Below are 24,156 nucleotides of genomic sequence, written 5' to 3' on the forward strand. Positions count from 1 at the left end.
TTCTAAAGATAAATGTTTATCAATCATCCCACCCTTCCACCAGCTTTTGGAGTTGTTCTGCACCTGATCAAAGTTTTTATTTGGAATGAAGTGGAACTGCAGGGTCATGGCAGCATAATAGCTACCATGCATTTGCACTATTTTCTAGAACATTCTGGAAGAAATCTATCCATTGAACACCAAGAGACTACATGTTAACAAGGTAAACAATTTTTCTTAGGATCAGGGCTTGAAAGAACCTGGATGTGATGTTTCTAGGCACCTTCCATTGTAACAAAGCTTGGAATATGACAAAGATATTGGCTAGGAGGCCTGAATTGAGAGGCCACCAAATTTGCTGAAGTAAAGTATGGAAGCTGGACTGGTTGTCTAGGGATAGGGCACAGACAAAGAAGTCATTGCCATGCCAATGACAAGTGTGGGGCCCAACACAAGAGGGTACTGTCATCACTGATGTCAAGACCCAGACAGAAAAAGGTTAGTTTTGAGGCATGACTTGGTTGAGAAAGGCTAGGAGCTGCCTCATATATTAATACTGAATTCCTTCAAAAGGAAGTAAATAAATCCTAATAAATAAACTTGCTGTATTATATGGAAGAAATGAGTGCCTGGAAGGATTCAGGTGGCGGGATACCTGCAAGGGTGTTTCATTCTGAAGCAATATAGTTCTTAACTATTCCTGCTGCCTATGAATCTTTTCTGGATGTGACAAGAAATTGTAGTTTTTTTATTCCTGGATCTGTATTAGGAATCATCTTCCTGTAACTTTGAGGTTATTAACAAATACCACAAAGTATATTTAAAAAGCAGTTGTAGACTTTTCTTTTTACTAAGGTCTTTCCAATATGGGATTAATCAGTTTTGGTGGAAATTCTACAATGGCACCTTAACTCAGACACCTAAGTTATTAGGGAAAGACCATTTGAAATGGTAAATAACTTTAAATTTAAAGTGCTTACTGGTGCCTAAAGAAAAGGCTCCAGAATCACACCTCTGGAGGCGCCTACTGGCACCTAACACCACTATAGATATGGCTAACACCAGAAGTGGTGTTATGCACCATAAAGTGCCTACGTAGACGCAATTCATGACAAAGGTGCCTGAAATGTAGGCCTGGAAAACCCTGCCATACATTTCTGGCACCTATCTTTCCCGGAGGTACAATTCTCTATAAGGTGCCATTGCATGATTGACATGTGATTGGGGGCCACCGATATCAGTGCTGTATAGAGAATTCGGGTCTGTGCCCTTCTGCATGGTTAATTGGTTGGCAGTGATAAATAAAATACTAAACTAGTAGTTCTAAAGACAAATAGTTTGTCATTTTAATCTATATTTGCTCTGCAGAGAACACTGACAGAATGACCACAAGCTTTGCTGTTGACTGACAGAATGACCACAGGCTTTACTATTGAGAAACAGTTATGTGAATTTATTGATCTGGCAGGAGCATGTTTGTTTCTGTTTGTATATGAAACAGAACATACGCAAGTAAGGCTAGACTCAAATAGGGCACTGGTCTTTGACCTAAGGGTCGCCGCGTGAGCGGAATGCTGAGTACGATGGACCACTGGTCTGACCCAGCAGCGGCAAATCTTATGTTCTTATTGATGACCATATATACACAAAGCAGTACAATACAACAATGCCATCAAGTTTTACATTATACAAAGCAACACCAAAAGAAGAAAGAATCCCCTCCCATTCCCCCTAATTACAACCGCCCTTCCCCCAAAAAAGCATCCTGTCCCTTGCACCATACACAATAAACCCAGGAACCAGCCAAAAATGCTCTAAACCATTAAACTAGAGCTCATTAAGAATAGCACTTCTACCCCTATGATGTAACTGTTTCAAATAGGGACCCCAAATTTTCAAATAAAATTTCTTCCCCTTCCATTGCCCTCAGACATCTCTAGCCTCCCAACTGGCCAATGGGTGTAAAAGATTGCGCCAATGCCAATAGGTGGGTACAGCAGTGGGTCCTGGATTGCAAGATACATTTGCGAGCTACCAAATACATTTTCCTACACAACAGAGTATGAGCAGCAGACAGAGACCCAAAAGCTCTCGGAACATCCAAGACCAGCTAGGACACCATACCTGCTACAGGGGAATGAAAACGTCTTCGCATAAATCCCACAATACGTTTCCAATATATACTGATAAGAGGACACTACCAAAAAGCATGTTCTAACCGCGTATTGTGATCCCTCCCACATTTTATACAAAGATCAGAGTTGATGCCCCCAGTATAATATAATTGACATTGAGTGTAATAACCTCTCAACAGCACCCAATAATAACATTCACGCAACCAAGCACATTGGGTCAAGGTGGGGATACCCCGTATATTGACATGGATATCCCACTGCGACAGATCAAGATTTAGGTATTCCCCCCACCGCTGGCTATGTGTCTTAAGATCTTTCATAGGCACCAAACCGCACAAAGTTCTATAAAGGCCCAATACAGAACAAATAACCTCCCCCTCAGGAGCAAAGAATTGCCTTAAAGTAACTCTCATATAAGCACCCAAGAGGGCTTTATCTAAAGACACCCAATAAGCAAAACGATTACCCTGAATAGAATCAAAAGGCAAGAGGTCTCCCCCTTCCTGAAGCACATGTTCCAGTCTTACTATCCCCTGTTGCGCCCATTCCTCAAAAACTTTATTCTCCAGTATAGTCAAAAAGGAAGCATTCCCACACAGCGGCAGCAGATCAGTGGTTCTGGGGTCCTCTCCCAAAAGCCATACCAACCAAACCCAAGCATCCCGCAATGGTCTCAAAAGTACACAATCCTGTAGGCGCTGAGGCAGTTGCCCTGGAGCTAAGTGTACCAGGGAATAAAAATGATAGAGAGCACAATATGCTCTTTCCAGCGACACCGGCGTGTATCTAGACCAGACATGGGCAACTCCGGTCTTCGAGGGCCGGAATCCAATCGGGTTTTCAGGAATTTCCCAATGAATATGCATGAGATCTATTTGCATGCATTGCTTTCAATGCATATTCATTGGGGAAATCCTGAAAACGCGATTGGATTCTAGCCCTCGATGACCGGAGTTGCCCATGTCTGATCTAGATGCAGACTAAAGCCAATCACCAAGATGATGCAAAAGACAAGAATAATTATACAGCATAATATCAAGCAGGCCCAAACCCTCCCAACCTCCAGCCGCCCCTTGACCTTGGGTTTCTTACCAGCCCAGCAGAATCCTGTGAAGAGCCTCTCTAAGACCTGGATATCTCTAACCTTTAACCGAATGGGAAGAGTGCAAAGCATACAACCATTTAGATAACACCATCATTCGGATCAAACTAATGCACCCCCATCAGGGAAATCGGTAGCAGACACCAGCCCGCAAGCAGATTCGTAATCCACTGAAGCAAGAGTGAAACATTAAGTTTATACAGCTGCTGATGATCCAAGGCCAGTTGAATATCCAGATATTTAAAGACCCCATCTGCCCATTTAAGGGCAAATCTCCTACCCCATAGGCCAAGCATTTCCTCCAAAGAGAAAAGTGCCTCAGATTTATCCAAGTTAAGTTTAAATCCGGCATAAGCGCCAGGTTCCGCAAAAATCTCCAATAGGTCAGCAAGAGATGTCTTAGGGTCCTCTAAATGAACTAATAGATTATTAGCAAAAGCATAAGAACATAAGAACATAAGCAGTGCCTCTGCTGGGTCAGACCAGAGGTCCATCGTGCCCAGCAGTCCGCTCTCGCGGCGGCCCAACAGGTCCAGTACCTGTGCAGTAATCCTCTATCTATACCCCTCTATCCCCTTTTCCAGTAGGTAATTGTCTAATCCTTTCTTAAACCCCTTTACTGTACTCTGCCCTATCACGTCCTCTGGAAGCGCATTCCAGGTGTCCACCACACGTTGGGTAAAGAAGAACTTCCTAGCATTCGTTTTGAATCTGTCCCCTTCTATCTTTTCCGAGTGCCCTCTTGTTCTTTTATTTTTTGAAAGTTTGAAGCAGCTATTTGAAAACCCTCCATACCCATAGCAATCCCCTTAACAGTAGGCATAGCATAAATATCCTGAATCAGGGGATTCAGCACAAGGATAAAGAGCAACGGGGAGAGTGGGCACCCCTGCTTGGTCCCTCTACCGATAGGAAACAAATCATTATTATTAACAAAATTCTGCGCCTGCTGGGATGCATAAAGTGCTCCAATTGCCGACACAAAAAAGTCCCCAAACCCGTAGGATTGCAAAGCAGCAAATAAAAAGTCCTAGTGCACCCCATCAAAAGCTTTGTCAGTATTAAAACTCACCAAGATCGAGGGGACACGCAGCCTCTTATAGTGCTCCAGCGACACCAAAATTTTCCGAAAATTGTGCACTATGGTCCTACCCCACACAAACCCAATTTGAGTATCATAAATCAATCGAGGGAGCACTCGCGCCATCCAATTGGCCAATACTTTAACTAACAGCTTAACTTCCACATTTAACAAGGAAATAGGACGGTAAGAGGCCGGCAATTGGGGATCTTTTCCTGGCTTAAGCAAAACTAAAATCCTAGCCATATTCAAATCGGCTGGCATGGCCTCAGCATGCACCATAACATTATAAAAGTCTGTCAGCAGCTGCACAATATCTTCCCCCATAAGTTTATAAAATTCTATGTGGAATCCATCGATCCCAGGAGCCTTTAGAGAAGGGCTTTGCTGAATAGCCAACAGCACCTCATCCGTACTAATAGGCTCATTAAGACATACATTGTCCTCCGGTGTCAGACATGGTTTAGAAATACCAGCAAGGTAATCCTCCACCGGTAGACCGATCTCAGGGGGTTCCGCATAAAGCTGCTGAAAGAACCTAGAAAAAGTAGTCCGAATATCTTGATCAGTATGTATCTGGTTTTCAGTCGCAACCCGCTTAGGTTTTTCCCTCTGATTGATCAAGCGTACTAACATTTCCCCCCTTTATTACCATAACGGTAAAGATGATATTTATGTTGAATCAATTTTTATTTTCAAACAAAAATCCAACCAACAAAATACCAACATCCAGAAAACAATAGAAAGAAAACTAAATACAAAGCAAATAGATCTAACAATCCCAGCCTTAACCCTTCCCACCCCCAAACCCCCCAATCCAAGAACAAAAAAAAACCCAAAATGCAGTAGGCTTGGACTCTGCGGAGGAGTAATATCTAAACCCCAACACCCATAAAAAAAAAAGGAGAGAGAAAAAGAAAATGAAAACAACACAGAAGAGGTTCGCATCCTCCCATGCACCTCTGGCGCCCTCGCGTGGACAGTATAGAGAATTCCGGCCCTGGAGTTCAAAATGTCACTCCGAACAAAAGGCCTCATATTTATCCAGCAAAAGATTAGCCGCAGAAAGAGGAAGCTTACAACCCAAAACACCCTCCACGTAAGACAAGATCTGCCTCCAAAAACGTTTAATTTTCACACAGGACCAAAAAGCATGGATGAATGAATGGGGCTGCAGGAGGCATTTAGGGCACAGAGGTGAATCCGCATAACCTGAGAATTATAACTGACTCTTTGTAAAATAGCCACGATGAAGCACCCGAAATTGACATTCATGCAGATCTACCGTATTTTCGCGGATATAACGCGCGCGTTATACGTGATTTTACGTACCGCGCATACCCCTCGCGCGTTATATGCCTGAGCGCGGTATACAAAAGTTTTTAAACATAGTTCCCACCCCGCCCGACGCCCGATTCACCCCCCCAGCAGGACCGCTCGCACCCCCACCCCGAACGACCGCTCGCACGCGCTCCCACCCGCACCCGCATCCACGATCGGAGCAAGAGGGAGCCCAAGCCCTCTTGCCCGGCCGACTCCCCGACGTCCGATACATCCCCCCCCCGGCAGGACCACTCGCACCCTCACCCCGAAGGACCGCCGACTCCCCAACAATATCGGGCCAGGAGGGAGCCCAAACCCTCCTGGCCACGGCGACCCCCTAACCCCACCCCGCACTACATTACGGGCAGGAGGGATCCCAGGCCCTCCTGCCCTCGACGCAAACCCCCTCCCCCCAACGACCGCCCCCCCCCCAAGAACCTCCGCCCGCCCCCCAGCCGACCCGCGACCCCCCTGGCCGACCCCCACGACACCCCCACCCACCTTCCCCGTACTTTGTGTAGTTGGGCCAGAAGGGAGCCCAAACCCTCCTGGCCACGGCGACCCCCTAACCCCACCCCGCACTACATGACGGGCAGGAGGGATCCCAGGCCCCCCCGCCCTCGACACAAACCCCCCTCCCTCCAGCGCCCGCCCCCCCCCCAAGAACCTCCGACCGCCCCCCAGCCGACCCGCGACCCCCCTGGCCGACCCCCCCACCCCCCTTCCCCGTACCTTTGGAAGTTGGCCGGACAGACGGGAGCCAAACCCGCCTGTCCGGCAGGCAGCCAACGAAGGAATGAGGCCGGATTGGCCCATCCGTCCTAAAGCTCCGCCTACTGGTGGGGCCTAAGGCGCGTGGGCCAATCAGAATAGGCCCTGGAGCCTTAGGTCCCACCTGGGGGCGCGGCCTGAGGCACATGGGCCAAACCCGACCATGTGTCTCAGGCCGCGCCCCCAGGTGGGACCTAAGGCTCCAGGGCCTATTCTGATTGGCCCACGCGCCTTAGGCCCCACCAGTAGGCGGAGCTTTAGGACGGATGGGCCAATCCGGCCTCATTCCTTCGTTGGCTGCCTGCCGGACAGGCGGGTTTGGCTCCCGTCTGTCCGGCCAACTTCCAAAGGTACGGGGAAGGGGGGTGGGGGGGTCGGCCAGGGGGGTCGCGGGTCGGTCGGAGGTTCTTGGGGGGGGGGCGGTCGTTGGAGGGAGGGGGGTTTGCGTCGAGGGCAGGAGGGCCTGGGATCCCTCCTGCCCGTAATGTAGTGCGGGGTGGGGTTAGGGGGTCGCCGTGGCCAGGAGGGTTTGGGCTCCCTTCTGGCCCAACTACACAAAGTACGGGGAAGGCGGGTGGGGGTGTCGTGGGGGTCGGCCAGGGGGGTCGCGGGTCGGCTGGGGGACGGGCGGAGGTTCTTGGGGGGGGCGGTCGTTGGGGGGAGGGGGTTTGCGTCGAGGGCAGGAGGGCCTGGGATCCCTCCTGCCCGTAATGTAGTGCGGGGTGGGGTTAGGGGGTCGCCGTGGCCAGGAGGATTTGGGCTCCCTCCTGGCCCAATATTGTCGGGGAGTTGGCGGTCCTTCGGGGTGGGGGTGCGAGTGGTCCTGCCGAGGGGGGAGAAGAATCGGACGTCGAGGGGGGGCATCAGGCTTTCAGGATGGGGACAGGACTTCAAGGGGGGACAGGCAGATCTTCAAGGGGGACAGGCAGACCTTCAAGGGGGACAGGACTTCAAGGGGGACAGGCACGGAGAGGCGGGGCAGTGCACCGAAAGTCAGGGCGGGTGAACGGTGAGTCGGGGCAACCAGAGGAGAGTCGGGGCAGTGCACCGAAAGTCAGGGTGAGTCGGGGCAACCAGATGAGAGTCGGGGAGGGCGAAAGGAGAGTCGGGGTGGCCAGAGGAGAGTCGGGGAGAGCGAAAGGAGAGTCGGGATGGCCAGAGGAGAGTCGGGCAGCATGCGCGTTATATGCCTGAGCGCGGTATAGAAAAGTTTTTTTACATATCTTCGTGATTTATGCGCGCTATACCCCTGTGCGCGTTTTACAACGGTGCGCGTTATATCCGCGAAAATACGGTACATTAACGGAGATTACAGGGATCCGTTTAATCAAAGAAAGGAGATCCAAAGCATCACACTCTATCGCCAGATCTTGACACCAACGCGCCTGTAACGCTGCACAATCAGTCTATCCCATAATCTAATCTAATCTAATCTAAACCTTAGGTTTGTATACCGCATCATCTCTACATTCGAAAAGCTCGACACAGTTAACAAGAGTTAGGGTAGAAAGAAACTCCAGTGGAGGGAAGAGGCAAAATGAAGAGAAAATTTAGAAGACTAGAATAACCAGAGAGGGAGGAGGAGTTACATTTTTGAGAATAACCAGGTTTTCAGATGTTTACTGAAGAGTTGGAGGGAGCTCAGATTCCTAAGAGGTGAGGTAAGGTTGTTCCAGAGCTTAGTGATTCTGAAAGGGAGGGAAGAACCTAGTTTTCCTACAAGGGAAATGCCTTTTAGAGAGGGAAAGGAAAGTTTCAGTTTTTGGGTGGATCTGGCAGAATTGGGGTTAGAGGAGTTCCAAGAAAGAGGAATGAAGGGAGGGAGAATACCGTGTAGGATCTTGAAAGTGAGGCAGGCACATTTGAAGTGGACTCTGGAGATAATCGGAACCCAGTGGAGCTTGGATAAAAGCGGTGAGACGTGGTCGAATTTGCTTTTTGCGAAGATAAGCTTAGCAGCGGTATTCTGAATCCGCTGGAGTCTTTGAAGGTTTTTCTTTGTTAGGCTAAGGTAGATAGAGTTGCAGTAGTCCAGTCTGGAGAGGATGGTGGATTGGACAAGGACGGCAAAGTGTTTTTGATGGAAACAGGATCTCACTTTTCTCAGCATGTGAAGGCTGAAGAAACATTATTTTACTAGGGAGTTGAGGTGGTCGTTGAAGGAAAGTGTAGAGTCAATGATGAAAGTCCTTATAGAGGCCAGAAACCGTAAATCCAACCTCCAAATAGTGGTCAAGAAGTGCTACAAACCTGTCTTCAATAGGAAAAGCTAAAGCGTCCCTTGGAAAGATGGTATTTATAATACGCTATAGATTTACCAGCCCGTTGATGAAGTTTTTCATTTAACACCGTCCTCCAAAAAAATACCCCATCCCCACCCCTTCCAACTGTCTCCCTACCCCTCCCAAAGGAGACAGGGAGCCCCATCAGAGAAAGGCCCACCCACTGATCTGGATCCTTGAGGCATGAAACCCTAATCCCAACCATCTCCCCTCATCCCCACCTCAGTCCCAACTGTCCTGCAACACTACCCCTTTGGAACCTCCAAACACCCTCCATAAACATGCAGAAATCACCCTTAACAAAGCTGAGTTGAATCAAACCCCAAAGTCCAGGAGTCCACTTCAGGTTGGCTTCTCTTGTTCAGCCACTGGACTAGACCACCGCTCCTTGCACGCCCTCTGCTGTCGTTTCCACTGCGAGCCCTGTCTCTCCAATTCCGCCTCACCACTCACTTGCTCCCTCTCCGTCGGCAGGTGTTCAGCTGTCAGGTCTCGCAACTCTCTCAAGGCTTCTTTGGGGGGGGGCCCGCTTCGTGCCCCCACCCACAGTCATCACCAAAGCGAATGGATGAGTCCACCTATAGCGATAGCCCTCCTGCTGGAGGTACTTTGTGACACACTGCATGTCTCGTCGTTTGCAGAGGGTCACCGCTGCCAAATCCTGGAAGACATCTACTCTAATGCCTTTCCAAGTATATAGCCCCTGCTTTTGAGTTGAATGAAAGATTTCTTCCTTGATCCCGAAACTCTGCAAACAGAGTACAATGTCCGGAGATTGTTTCCCCAGCGCACCATGAGCGTGTTCCAGACCCAACACTGAAGGCTCAATTCCACCACCACGTGCCTGGGCTAAAATGTCCAAACAAATATCTGTTGCCACCTGGCACACATCTCGGTAGGCCTCCTCCTCCGGGATTCCCCTCAGACGCAGGTTATAATGCCGCAACTTGTTGTCCAGGTCTTTGATCTTGTCCCAGAGGGCCCTGTCTGCCTTATTCAAATCCGCTATGTGCTCCTGTGCATCGATCACATCTCCAGCCACTGTGTCCAGTCATTCAGTCATACCTTCTGTTTGGTATGGAGCTCGGTTATTTTGTGTTTTAAATCCTTCACCGCTTGGGTGACATCTAATTGAAAAGACCACAGCTCTTCTTTTATAGCAGTAAACAGTTTCAGCAGACCTTCTGATGGCAAAATATCGGCTCCTGCATCTCCCGCCGCTTTCCCCACTTTTGTACCGCGCCATGCGCCCTCTTCAGACACAGCCGCTGCCATCTTACTGGCACTTGAGGAGCCGACCGCTGATTCTTGCGACACCGTCGCCTTGCTCCCGCTGAATTTATAGGCTTCCGATTTTCGCTGAGTGGTCATAATAGCTTCCCCTTGAGGACGAATACAAATTTAAAAGGTAATGAAGGCTCGGGAAGATTTTATCTCAATTTCTCATTGCAGCCTCAGGTAAGCTTCACACTCAAGCATCTTGCCACATTGGTAACGTCACTTCCTCCCTGAAATTGATGTTTAATGATTCTGTTTTTGTTTTATCATAAATTGCTTAGTATGTATAATATGCAGTATAAATAAATAAACAAAATAAAATGATTGAGAGAGTACCAGGATGGAGAGAAGGCAGATGAGATAAGGGGGGAAGATGCAAGGAGAGGTGGGGATAGTGCATGGAAAGCAGATAAAGTGGTCATTTACTTAAAGCTTAGCATACACTATTGAACTTATGGGCCACATGGCACTTAGTACACAATAATGTCTGTTAGCATGCGCTAAGCATTTGTTAAAGGGTCCCAAAGTGAGAATAGAGAAAAATAAAAGTAAACATAAAGAAGCAAAAACATGTTAAATTAAGATGAAAAAGAGCAAAATAAAAACAAAATAACTAAACACTACTCCCCCAATTATAAAATAATAAGGAAAAAATTCCCTGAATCCTAGAAACTTTTATGGTTCTAAGATTTTAACCTTTTTTCACCCTGTTCATAGGAAATGAAAGCTTGAAAGTGGGGTGTCCAACCTCAGCCCTTGCAAGATCAGGTTTTCAAGATTTCTCAAATGAATATGCATGAGATCTATTTGCATACAACAGAAGCCGTGCATGCAAATATATCTAATGCAAATCCATTGGGGAAATCCTGAAAACCTGATTGGATTATAACCCTCAAGGACCAATGTTGGACAACCCTGCTTTAAAGCCAAACTGGTTTCTTTTGCCAGACTCCAAAAAAACAAAGGTCCCCTTCTTAACTACAATGAATATTGAGGCATTTGTGTTGTCAGTTGAAAGAGCTATTTCTTTGACTTGGTGGTCTTCATTTTGGTTGCAGTTGCCCAGAAAATAGTGGCTTTGAAAAAGCAGCAGCAGCTCCTGGCTTCCTGCAAATCTTTACCAAGTTCTCCAAGTCACTCTGCTGGATCTATGTCTATACCTGGAATCATCACTGGGCAGGTAATCAATGAATTATCCCTAGCAGCCACACAGAATATCAATCTATGCAGCCTTTTGATTGACTTATTGTCAAGAAGGTGATCCTAGTTATCCGCTATAATAAAACGCTTAGCGCACATGCACACTTCAATCTCCATGCCTCCGTGCCGCGCATGCGCAGTGCCTGCCTTAGCTATTTCCTGCCCTGATCTCCAAAGCCGGCTGACTTTCTGCCTTCTGACTACACTGCCGGGATGCCTCTTCTTCTCATCCCTGGACCAGCAGCAGCAGCAGCCGCCGCAGTTTCATCAAGCAGCCACGGGATATTTGCTAGGCCAGCCCACTTCGATAATGCAAGGCGGGTCGGCCTAGCAAAAGCCCCGAGGCTGCCCGGGCTAGCGGATGCTGGAAGGGGGAGCAGGGAAGAAAGAAGGGGTACTACTGGACACAGGGGAGGTAAAAGTAAGGGAGAAGGGCTACTGCTGGACAGGGGGAGCAGGGAAGGGGTGCTGCTGGACAGGGGGAAGATAAAGGAAGGGAGAAGGGCTACTGCTTGACAGGGGGAGCAGGGAAGGGGTGCTGCTTATTTATTTATTTTTTAAATTTAATTTTCTATACCGTTCTCCCAGGGGAGCTCAGAACGGTTTACATGCATTTATTCAGGTACACAAGCAGTTTTCCCTCTTTGTCCCGGCAGGCTCACAATCTATCTAATGTACCTGGGGCAATGGGGGGATTAAGTGATTTGCCCGGGGTCAAAAGGAGCAGTGTGGGTTTGAACCCACAACCTCAGGGAAAAGGATTACTGCTGGACAGTGGGAGCAGGGAAGGGGTGCTGCTGGACAGGGGAGAGAGACAGAAAGAAAGACAGACAGACAGGGAGCCAGGGAGAGAGACAGAAAGAAAGACAGGGGGCCAGGGAGAGAGACAGAAAGAAAGACAGGGGGAGAGAGACAGAAAGAAAGAAGGCAGGGAGAGAGAAAGAGACAGACATACAGAAAGAAAGAAAAAAAGAAAGAAATGCCTAAGTCTACATATCTATTCTAGCACCCGTTAATGTAAAGGGCTAAAAAACTAGTTATCATATAATTCTTTTGCTTGTCCTCTGCAGGCAAGCAATGGAGGCCACACCAGTGATTACTCATCATCTCTTCCCAACACCCCAAACATTGGTCATAGGGAACTGCGAAGCGAAGTATCCGTTGGGCTCACTACACCCAGCTCTCTCCATAGAGGTGCCAAACGCCGGACAAGTCTCTTTACTGTAAGTCAGCATTTTTGCATCTGCAGTGCACAATAGCTTCAAGCATGGAGAAATAGGTGGTTTGCCTTCAACAAAATAAGGAAATGGGAGTTCCTCAGTACTATACACTGATTCTAGCCTGCATAGTAGATGACATCAGAAAAAAAAATCTGACCCATTCAGTTTGCCTAGTAATTCTGGTCTCCATTGTGAAGGATATATCCCCCTTTTTTGGGGTTCTCTACTATTCCATGCTATTGATTATACAAATTTCCAGACCCAGTCCAATGCCCATCAGCCACCTGTACCTCACCTCAAGCTCAGCAATAATTCAAGCAGCACCAAAACTACTACCAAGATGTCCAGATGCCTAGGTCCTTTTAGTGTTATCAACTTTTGACATGGGCCCATTTGGTTTCTAGGGAATTGTGGACTGCTACTACTATCCTGCTGTGTTACCAGATTTACTCAACCTCCCAGCCCTGTTCCTAGTCACTGCCTTTCATGTTGGACCCAAATGTGTCCAGATTTTATTACAGATGCTGACCTTCTGGATCTCCACTGGTTGGTTCTTTCAGACCTTGTTTTCTTCCTTCATGATTCTTTCAGTTTCTTACATAATTCAATGTTTAGGCAGACAATCAGTGCTGGTATCCTAATACCAGTTATAGCTGAATCAGCGCTGAATGGCAGTGCTATTTGGTAAGCAGCAATTTTCAGACCACTAGCTATAAGAACATAAAGAGTTACAATACTGGGACAAAACAAAAGGTCCATCAAGCCCAGTATCCTGTTTCCATCAGTCCCAATCAAGGCCACAAGTACCTGGCAAGATCCCAAAGAGTAAAGTAAATTTTATTCTGCTTAAATTAGGAATAAGCAGTGAATTTCTCCAAGTGCATCTTCATAATGGCTTATGGACTTTTCTTTTAGGAAACTATCCAATCCTTTTTTTAAACCCTACTAAACTGACTGCTTTCACAACATTTTCTGGCAACAAATTCCAGAGTTTAACTATGTGTTAAATGAAGAAATATATTCTCTGATTTGCTTTAAATCTACTACTTAGTAGCTTCATCGCATGCTTCCTAGTCCCAGTATTTTTTGAAAGGAGTAAACAAGCAATTCACATCTACCAGTTTCACTCCACTCAGTATTTTATAGACCTCTATCATATCTCCCCTGAGCCATCTCTTCTCCAGGCTGAAGAGCTCTAGCCACAGGATCCCCTAATTCTCTAATCTTAGCACCTAAATATATGTACCATATATGCACTAGCATGAATGTCACATTCACATGCATAAGTGTGATGTGCTTGAAGAGTGATATTCTGTAATGAACGCATTTAAGTCGCACAGCCTGTAGCCGCAAGAGGATGAGGAATGGGTGTGTCCAACAATTACACACATGGAGGACCATTTTCAATAGGATGTCTAAATCTGACTTTGGAAGTTTCCTGCAAAATGTCCAAAAATTTTTTTTTGAAAATCACCTACTTGGATGTTTTGGCCAACAAGATGTCAGTCCCTTAGGAAGCCTAACTTTATACCCTATTTTAAACCACAGAAATATCCAAGTTGGAAATGTCCAAATCCAGACCATTTGGATATGGGAGTGACCATCAGGACTAGCCACACAAACATGCCAACAGAGCAATGGGACATCTTGGAGAGCACTGCTGTGAATTTCACATAAAGGGTGCCAGATATACATCTCATCATAACTCCCTTATAATGTATGTTGAACCCTCCCAAACTCCCCCAAAACTTACTAGAACCACCTGTCTAATACTCCAGTAGCCCTTATGGCTTCAAGTGGCAGTAGAGTAGGGTGTTAGTGGGTTTTGATGGACTCACACTTTCTACCATAAATGTAGTGGTTAGAGAAGCTTGTGGGCCTGGGTCCTCCTCTCTATGGTTTACTAGCCCACCCACTAGGCTACTTAAGACACCTGTGTGATGCTCTACTAGAATTTCCCATACCAGGTACTGCTGTTCTATAGACAGGTATGTACTGTTTTATTTAGAAATTTGGGGGTTGGGGGGTCAGTGATTACTGGGGGACTGTTGAGGGTCATTACTTAATCCCTCCAGTGGTCATCTGTTCAGTTTGGGTCCCTATTTGGCACTTAGATGTTCTGAGCTAGACCTGTTTAAGAAGCATCTAAGTTCCATCCAGGATGACTTGGGAAATGTTCAGGTATCACAACAAACGCCCAAGTTAAGCATGCCTTAAGCCTGCCCAATTCATGCCCACAACATGCCTCCCAACACCTCCTGGAACTCTGGTTGCACAGCAGGCAAAATGCCTCACTAGATGTCCATAAAAGTGGCCTTGAAAATCAGCATTTGGATATCCTGGCAATTAGGATTTCCAAGTGCTGACTTATGACGATTTTTGAAAGTCTTTATTTTTTTATTATGAGCCCCTTAGGTTATAGAATACTGTCATTCTCTAAAGTGACATATTTAGGTGTGTACATTAACACCTGTCATAGATATGACATACATAGGTGCACCTAATTGCTAGCATGTAAATGCCAACTTATACTAGTATTTTATAACAGAATTTGGGTGCCCATATACTGTTATAATATTTGCAGTCAGCACGTTACATTTTGGCACCTAAATTTTGGTGCCCTATTTATAGAATTGCCCCTTATTTGATTAGCTCTCCAGTTAAAGTCATCAGTGGCTGGATAACTTCTAGCTCCTCCCCTAAATCTTTCACATCCCAAATCTAATGCAACTCTTTTTTCACTAAATATATTGGATTTTGTAATTTTCACATAGCACATATTGAACAGCATATATACTTTGAATGTTTATGTAAAGAATGTATGCACATAATCAGTGCATAAAGTCTATACTCCCATTGGGGATGAAAAAGCACAGTTGTACTTCTCCAAATAACCTCCCAGACTTTAAACACAAACTATAGTGTAGATTTGCAAACCTGCATAAATGCATGAATGTGTGTTATCAATATTTAAATAAGTGTTATGATTTTTTTAATTTCTATCAAATTAAAAATATTACCCAAGCAGATACTATTTGATAATCCATATAACAAGCAGACTTAATAAAGGAAATTATATACAGTATGGGGCTCATAATCATAAGAGAAAAACATCCAAAAACCGGCCTAAGTCGGCCCTTGGACTAACATTGTCAAAATACATCCAAGTGCCGATAATAAAACCGGGTTTTGGACATATGTATAAACGACCTAGGCCTTCATAGTGCTGCTGAACGTTCATAGCTAAACGGGGCATATCAGGAGGAGTGTCGAGGGCGGGATTTGGGCGGGATGTGGGCAGGCCTAGACTTAGTCGTACTCCATGTATAACCAAATGTTATACAGCATAGGATCGACAGAACTTGGACGTTGTGACTTAGATCATTTAGAACATGGTCTAAGTCACAAAAAATCCACCTAAAGTGACCAGATAAGCACTGCAAACACATAATACAGACCCCCACGCACTATCCCAGTGATCACATAATCTCTTTAAGTGATACAAGAGGGCTTCATGTTCTGCTTCAACAAGGTCCTCCATGCTACTCTTCCAGAGCTTCTTTAATTCTGTTTCTTCTCTTCCTTCAAGAACTCTGAAATTTGCTGACCATCTGCTGTAGAGCTGGTGGTACAAAAAAAAAAAAAAAGAAAAAGAAAGAAACAACAAATAAACAGTAGCACGAACATTGATTTGAAAGCAGAAACCAAGAGTTCTGTTTCAACTACTTCCTTATTCTGAAGGATATGGAGGATTTGGAGTGGCTATAGGGGAGGAGGAGATTACTTATACATACTGACCCTGAAAGCGGTATACCTTTTCCCATCTGGTCTATATATGTACTCACTAGACCTCTTACAGGCAATTTGCCTTTACCTTCATCATGTGCAAATGCAGCTCACTTACTTCGCATCTCATAATGCTCTTTTGACTAGTTTTTTGTCCAGAATTTTTACTAACTATTCAGTTATGGTAACACTAACACATCCTTTCATAGCTACAAAGTTTTCTTTCTTGAGATGCTTACCTAATAGGAGTCTTATCTCCTCAAATACATTGGCTCCCAGAGCAATAATACTGTTAATGGAACTTCCAAGATTACTACTGAAAAATCTCAGTTCATATCAATGATTCTCACTATAATTCCCTTCCAGACTCAGGCTAAAAAAAAAAAAAATAAATCTATTCTTCCACAGGATTGCAACCTAACTACATCAACTGGTGTCTACTATGTATATACCCCATTTGCATGTTCTTGCCTCTGCAATGGATTCTGATCTTGCAATGGTCATGTTATAAAGATATGTTCTACTACATATCTTCCACATATTGCTCTCACACAAAATTCATCAGTGTTTGCGTACAAGCCTCTTCCATAGTCTGGGACTTACCATGCACATAGTGAGTAATTGGCACTCCTCTTACAGAGTTCCAGCTTAGTCTCCTCTTCCAGATTTTCTTTTATGGACTTTTGTGTTCGTTGTACTGTATTATATCACCACAGCTGAGTTATCCTAGACACCCGACACCGAGGTTTCACTAAGGATGCTAATAGTTTACCTGTCTTATTCCCCCAGTAGTGGAATTGGTGTTTGTAGGCATCAATGTGCGTAAGGACTCTTAACTGTCAATATAGTATCAATCTGTTTGCAAGCAGTTAGATATTGTTCCCAATTTTGGGCTGTTCCTATCGCAACAGAAATACGATATTTATTCAGTTGTTTAGTGAGCGCAAGCAAGGTAGCTGCATTACGCTTTCTTTTGCCAATAGTGTAGGCTATAATTTTACCTCAAAGGAAAACATTGGCCGCCTCCCAATATACTGGTTGAATGTGCTTCCCTGACATTGGAGAGAAGGCTTCCAGGTTAGCCATGTTCAGTAGCTGCCCGCGTCCCTGCAACAAGTGCCACTGAAGACAGGAAGGAGCAGAATCCCACCTGGAAGGAAGTAACTGGGATCCCCCGCTGACCCAGAAGGCTTCCCTCTGACATCAGCTGTGACATCGTAGGGAAGCCTTCCAGGTTGGCTTCAGTGGAGAGGAGCAGGCAGGAAGGAGGGCGTGGGATCCCCCAGCAGCTTCGGCGGAGGTCAGCGGGCAGGAAAGAGAGCATGGGATCCCCGGTGGCCACTAATCAGGAAGGAGGGCGGGAGACCCATGCAGTGCATACTCCCAACAAGCGGCTTGCATACCCTAAGGGTACGCATACTGCATGCTGAGAATCTCTGCACTAGACCACCAGGATTTGGTTATGGGGTGGTGGGAGTGGTTAGGGAGATCGGAAGAGGGGGGGGTGTTAGTGTCAAGAGAATCTCTGCACTAGACCACCAGGATTTGGTTATGGGGTGGTGGGAGTGGTTAGGGAGATCGGAAGGGGGGGGGGGTGTTAGTGTCAAAGGGTGTCAGGGGCTCCTGGTTTTGGGCCCCTTGCCAGCAGGGCTGCATTGTCTTTATGCTGTTATACCTGTGTTGTGTGTTCCCAACACACGCACAACAGTTACCAGCAGCTCCAGAGCTGCCAGTAATTATTGACTGGAAACAAGGGGGGATTCCCTTCTGTGTATTGCTAGGAGAGCTCGTTTAAATACTAATGAGCTCCTAACGATGTATTTGCAGAGGGTTCTAGGGGTTTGGGAAGAAGGGGGCACGTGTGGTGGAGGGAGGGGGTGAACGCACAGAAGGGGGCATGGAAGTGCGCCTCCACTCCGGGTGCCCCCTATCCTTACTACGCCACTGACGGAAAACCCTGTGCTTGCCTGGTAAAGCTAACAAAAGCTTCTGGGTTATGGAAGGGCAATTCCCTGCTATGAGCCATCAAATGGTTTTTACAGAGTCATATGTCTGCATTATCCTACTGTCTAGAGAATTATCCTACTATCTCTAGAAAACCCATTATAGGTAAACAACTTCATTTTCTAGCCCAGGAACACCTCCACTAGAATGTAGTTAGAAGTGCATGCATTAGAGAACAAAAAGGTCTGTAATTTTCAAGCAACCTATTTACATGGGTAAATATTATTCTGGAAAAGCTTTCCTCTCAGCCAGCTGAAAATCTACTTAGGAAGATTGTTTTTCAACCCTTAATTTTGCTTGTGTAATTTCTGGTTAAACTTTTAAAATACTGTCCCAAAAACCTAAACATAATTAATCAATTCCTCATGGTATTTCTCATTGATAATGCAGTTAACTTGCACAATAAGGGTACTTTTTTTTCAAAATATATACATGCATTTGGCAATAGAATCTCCATGCTTAATTTCAGTCCCCTGACCTGTATACAAAGGAGAAAGCTTTGTGGGTACAGACGGAAGAAGTAGATAGAGATTTAAGTAGACATTCAGAATATATCTAAAAAAGGGGAAGTCTGACTAATAGGTGATTTTAACATGCCAGATGTTGATTGGGGTATCCCTATTTGGGGTCTTCTAGAAATGGGGAGATCCTGGATTCTTTACAAGGAGAACTGTTCCAGCAGTTGGTAATGGAACCCACGCAGGATGGGGTCATACTGGACTTAGTGCTTACAAACGGGGAAAGTGTTTCTGATGTTACATTGGGTGATCATCTAGCATCCAGTGATCACTGCTGGTACGGTTTAATATTAAGATGGGTATAGAGAGGGCTCATTCAAAAGCAAAGGTTCTAGACTTTTAAAAAACTAACTTTGTTCAGATGGGGGTTTATGTCAAGGAATTGTTATCTGGGTGGGAACGTCTGAAAGGAGTGGAAATACGATGGGCAAAACTGAAAGGAGCGATTATAAGGGCGCCAAACCTTTTGTGAGGCAAGTAAGTAAAAGTAAGAGGAAAAGAAGGCTGCTTTAGTTCTCAAAAGTAGTAGCTGAGAAGGTAAGGAATAAGAGGTTAGGTTTCATAAACTACAAAAGATCACAGAAAGAGGAAGACAGGCAAAAATATCTGGAAAAGTTAAGAGATGCTGGTCGTGTGGTCAGGAAAGCAAAGATGCAAATGGAAGAAAAAATAGCTGACACGGTAAAACGGGGTGACAAGATATTTTTTTTAGATATATTAGTGATAGGAAGAAGTGCAAAAGTGGCATTGTGAGACTCAAAGGTGAATGGGAGGAATATGTAGAAGCTGATAAAGAAAAGGCCAAATTGCTTAACAAATATTCTTTTCTGTGTTCGGCTGAAGCGCCGGGAGCAAGATCGCAGAAGACAAATGTGAATAGGGATGGAGGAGTAATATACCCTGATCGATTTTCAGAGGGTTGTGTTTGTAAGGAGCTAGCTAAAATAAAGGTAGACAAAGCGATGGGGCCAGATGGTGTACATCCAAGGGTGCTGAAGGAACTTAGGGAAGTTCTGGTAGCTCCGCTGACTGACCTTTTCAAAGAGTCTCTAGAGTCAGAAGTGGTACCGGAGAATTGGAGAAGGATGGATGTGGCCCCTCCCCACAAAAGTGGAAGTAAGGAAGAAGTATGGAATTAGAGACCAGTGAGTCTGACTTCTGTGGTAAGCAAATTAATGAAACGCTTTTAAAACAGAGAATGGTCAAGTTTCTGTAATCCTGTGGCTTACAGGACTGGAGGCAACATGGATTCACTAGAGTTAGGTCTTGTCAGACAAATATGATCAATTTCTTTGACTGGGTGACCAGAGAATTGGATAGAGGATGTGCGCTAGATGTAGTGTATTTAGAGTTTAGCAAAGCCTTTGACAGTGTTCCACATAGACGTTTAATAAATAAACTGAGTGCCCTTGGGATGGGTCCCAAAGTGACGGACTGGGTCAGGAACAGGTTGAGTGGAAGGCGACAGAGGGTAGTGGTCAATGGAGATTGCTCTGTTCTTGAGCCTGTTCTTTTTAACATTTTTATAAATGAGATTGCTGAAGGGTTGTCGGGTAAGATTTTCTTCTTTGCAGATGATACCAAAATATGCAATAGAGTAGACACGCCGGATGGTGTGAATAACAAGAAGAAAGACCTGGCGAAGCTTGAATGGTCTGAAATTTTGCAGCTAAAATTTAATGCTAAGAAATGCAAGGTCATGCATTTCGGCTGCAAAAAACAGAGGGAATGGTACAGTTTAGGGGATGAAGAACTTATGTGCATGAGGGAAGAGCAGGACTTGGGTGTGATTGTATGTGATGATCTTAAGATGGCCAAACAGGTTGGAAAGGTGACGGTGAAAGCTAGAAGGATGCTAGGTTGCATAGAGAGAGGTATGGCCAGTAGGGAAAAGGAGGTATTGATGCCTCTGTATAAGACTCTGGTGAGACCTCATTTAGAATATTGTGTACAATTCTGGAGCCGCACCTTCAAAAAAATATAAAAAGGATGGAGTCGGTCCAGAGGAAGGCTACTAAAATGGTGTGTGGTCTTCATGATAAGGCGTTTGGAGACAGACTTAAAGATCTCAATCTGTATACTTTGGAGGAAAGGCGGGAGAGGGGAGATATGATAGAGTCGTTTAAATACCTACATAATATAAATGTGCATGATTCGAGTCTCTTTCATTTGAAATGAAACTCTGTAATGAGAGGGCATAGGATAAAGTTAGGAGGTGATAGGCTCCGGAGTAATCTGAGGAAATACTTTTTTATAGAACGGGTGGTAGATGCATGGAACAGTCTCCCGGAAGAGGTGGTGGAAACAGAGACTGTGTCTGAATTCAAGAGGGCCTAGGATAGGCAAGTGGGATCTCTCAGAGAGCGAAAGAGATAATGGTTACTGCGGATGAGCAGACTAGATGGGCCATTTGGCCTTTATCTACCATCATGTTTCTATGTTTCTAATATTGAGTTAGTGTGCAATAACCTTTGATTGTTGACCTCTGAATTTGTAATGTTGCCCTTACTAGGACAATTTTCAAATTGCACTTTTATACTAATTCCGAGATTCATTTTTCAACAATGGAATTTGGACTAAATTTTTAAGGTAAAGTACACACAGTGTAGTTGAGCAACCTAGGTCATGTGTTCTGTTACTATATTACTATGTTTGTTTATGAAAGATACTTAGATGAATAGTAGCTAATATTGGAGCTTTGATATTGGTATTACTACTACTGTTATTTATCATTTCTATAGTACTGAAAGGTATACGCAACACTGTACACTTAACAGATAATAAACGGTAGAGCTTACAATCTAATATGGACTGACAGACAAGACATATAGGGGTTGGGGAGTTTCTTGCAGAGAGAATGAAATGATGGACATGGGTGTCTTAAGGCAGACAGATTTCAAATGTATTCTAATTTAGGAAATATTTTCAAATTCTTTTGGGGGTTTTGAATCAGGTTTGAAAGAGAAAGTACACATATACTTTTTTCTTTGAAACTTTGCATGGATAGATTTTGCAAGACAAATAACTTTGATAGACCTGAAAATACAATATATGTACATTAATTTCTGATTCCACTCAAAATATAACCCTGAAAGAACTCCTTAAATGCAGCTAAAAGCATATACATTGTGGAACACTACATATTACTTGTGCCATGTTGAGGGAGACAGTTTTCAAACAGCCAGTTTACATGGGCAAATGTTGGTTTACATATGGCAGTGGTTTTGAAATTGTTCTCTTAAGGGGTCTTTTACAAAGCTGCAGCTAAATGCACTGAAGCTCATTCAATTCCTAAAGCAGCTTTGTAAAAGGAACCCTTAGTTTGTTACCGTTGTATTTTCCATGTATGTAGTAATTATGCAAAAATAAACTTGGAATTGTCTGGTAACATTCTCTAATGAAAATTTAATATTTTAAATCTGTAGTGGCTCACTGGTTTGTTTGATTTTTTTTATTTTTTTATTTTTATTTAACTGGATATGGAGATGAAAGGCATACTGAAAAATAGCTGCACATTTTTCAGGCCATGGGCAGGGGGTGAGGGGTGGAATTTATGTTCACATTAATTGTCCCTGGAGTCATCTACTTCCCACATGTACTCCTAGAAATCTTTAGCTTTACAGCTATATGCACTTTAAACAAAGTTGAATTTTTGCTAATTTTTAGACCAGGCCAATGCAAAGACATTAGTCGCCTAAGTGACATTCATCCTTGTGTCCCTCAGTTAACATTTAGACTTGTAGGCCTCTTCACATTATAGTTTGAAAGTTAAACTCAACAATCATGATCACCTCAATACCACCACTTTTAAAACAATCCTGTAAAAAATACATGAAAGTACAGTAGTTCTTTGAGTTTATAGGGCTGTTAGGACCTGTTATATTGCTTTGACTGCAGCTGCTCTATGCTGTCCTCACTCCCTTAAAGCTACTACCCTTGGCTATTGCCTGGACTGCCTAATGAGTTAGTTAGAGCTTTTCATGGGCTTATTTATTGGCAGACTGTCCCAGGTAAAACATTCAAATAACTTTAGTCAAATGCTTGCTGCTTTTGGCTATAGTGATATATAACTATACTTACTACATGCCGTCAGTTTTCTACCATTGTGAACAGGATAGATTATATGGCTTTCAAATTCTTTCTTGGAACAGCTTACAATCTTACATTTATGACTGTACAAACTGAATGCAAGGATGTCAATCATAGCTATTGTGCTAGAGAATGTACAGTGGATAATGCCATTATTATTATTATTATTATTGTAGAACCGCAGAGGGAGTGATACAGAGAAGAGAAGTCTGGACAGTCGTGACAACAGTGGAAGTGGCCGTGCTATACCAATTAAACAGGTGATTCTACTGAACAAAGCTGTCACATTTATGCTCCTCGATCACTTTAGTTAAACTGGACATAGATAATAATACAAGGCTAGCAATGTGTATGCATTTTTAGTTTGGTGAGCAAATTCAGCTATGCAAGTCCCCACTGAATATCAAGCTGGGACCTACATAAATGCTATATCCATATCCTGTGCCCCCTTCCTCTCTAAGACAGGACAATACTCTTGTCCAGTTCCACCCCCCTCACAGATCCAGATCTCCTTCCCTCCACCCCAGTCAGAATAGCCCCCTCAACCTATTTGAACTCCCTAGTTGATAGGAGAAGGAAGTAATCCCCACTCACTCTTGTCTTTAGTGGTTCCATGGTCAAAATGGCCACTGTGACCTCTAGCAGTAGTCTCATAGTACCACTACCACAAAGACATGCCAGGTCTCAGAACTGCACATCTCAGATCAAAACTTTAAAATACCCTCCAATCCTTCAATCAGCACTTCCCAATACTCTCATCCTTGATCATTGTTTCCTGACACCCCATCACCCCTATCAACAATTCCTAATACTACCCATAACCCTCTCTGATCAAAAATTCTTGATACTACCACTAGAGGTCAGTGCCATCATTTTGACAGTGCCACCATAGTGGCCACATGGGGAAGGAGCCACCATTGCCACATAGTGAAGGAGCAGAGAGGATTGCTTCTGCTCCAGACTGCTGCTCCACTATTGAGGACCCCTGGATGAGCCCCCAGAGGTGGCTGGAGGGCCCTGGGGAGGTTTTGGGAAAGTGGTGAGCAGGAGTGGTGGTGAAGAGGTGTCAGGAAATGTTGACGGGTTGAGAGAGGTGTACAAAAGAATTGATCAGGGATAGGAGGTATCGGGAAAAGTTGAAGGGAGTTACTGGTAGTCCTCTGTGGTGGGGCTGTTCTCATGCTACCAAACTGCCATTAGCATGGCTGCACATACTAACATCTTGATGAGTGCAACTTTGCTATTGACAGTGTACAGTCCAACCCCATGCACTAGCTGCCATATTCAGCCCATAGTGCATGTCATCACTCTGAACATCACTGGGAACAGGTTTAACTCCTGATGTTGATCTGGGATGTCATAGACATGCCCTCCCTTTCTGAAATGGG

General features: G+C 44.7%; 1 protein-coding gene across 7 annotated transcripts in view; it reads left to right on the forward strand.

Moving 5' to 3' along the window:
- The window catches only part of AGAP2 (ArfGAP with GTPase domain, ankyrin repeat and PH domain 2), a 526,417-nt gene that overhangs the window by 341,475 nt on the left and 160,786 nt on the right, over positions 1 to 24,156 (forward strand). For 6 of the 7 annotated variants that reach the window (XM_033938398.1, XM_033938399.1, XM_033938400.1 and 3 more), the window contains 3 exons: positions 11,010 to 11,131; positions 12,222 to 12,374; positions 22,945 to 23,028. In XM_033938398.1, the coding sequence (XP_033794289.1) occupies positions 11,010 to 11,131; positions 12,222 to 12,374; positions 22,945 to 23,028 (359 nt within the window). The remainder of the gene's footprint in view (positions 1 to 11,009; positions 11,132 to 12,221; positions 12,375 to 22,944; positions 23,029 to 24,156) is intronic. The other variant, XM_033938397.1, reaches the window with a different exon arrangement.

This window comes from Geotrypetes seraphini, chromosome 3 (genome assembly GCF_902459505.1).
Source record: "Geotrypetes seraphini chromosome 3, aGeoSer1.1, whole genome shotgun sequence".
In the NCBI taxonomy this organism is placed as follows: Eukaryota; Metazoa; Chordata; class Amphibia; order Gymnophiona; family Dermophiidae; genus Geotrypetes; species Geotrypetes seraphini.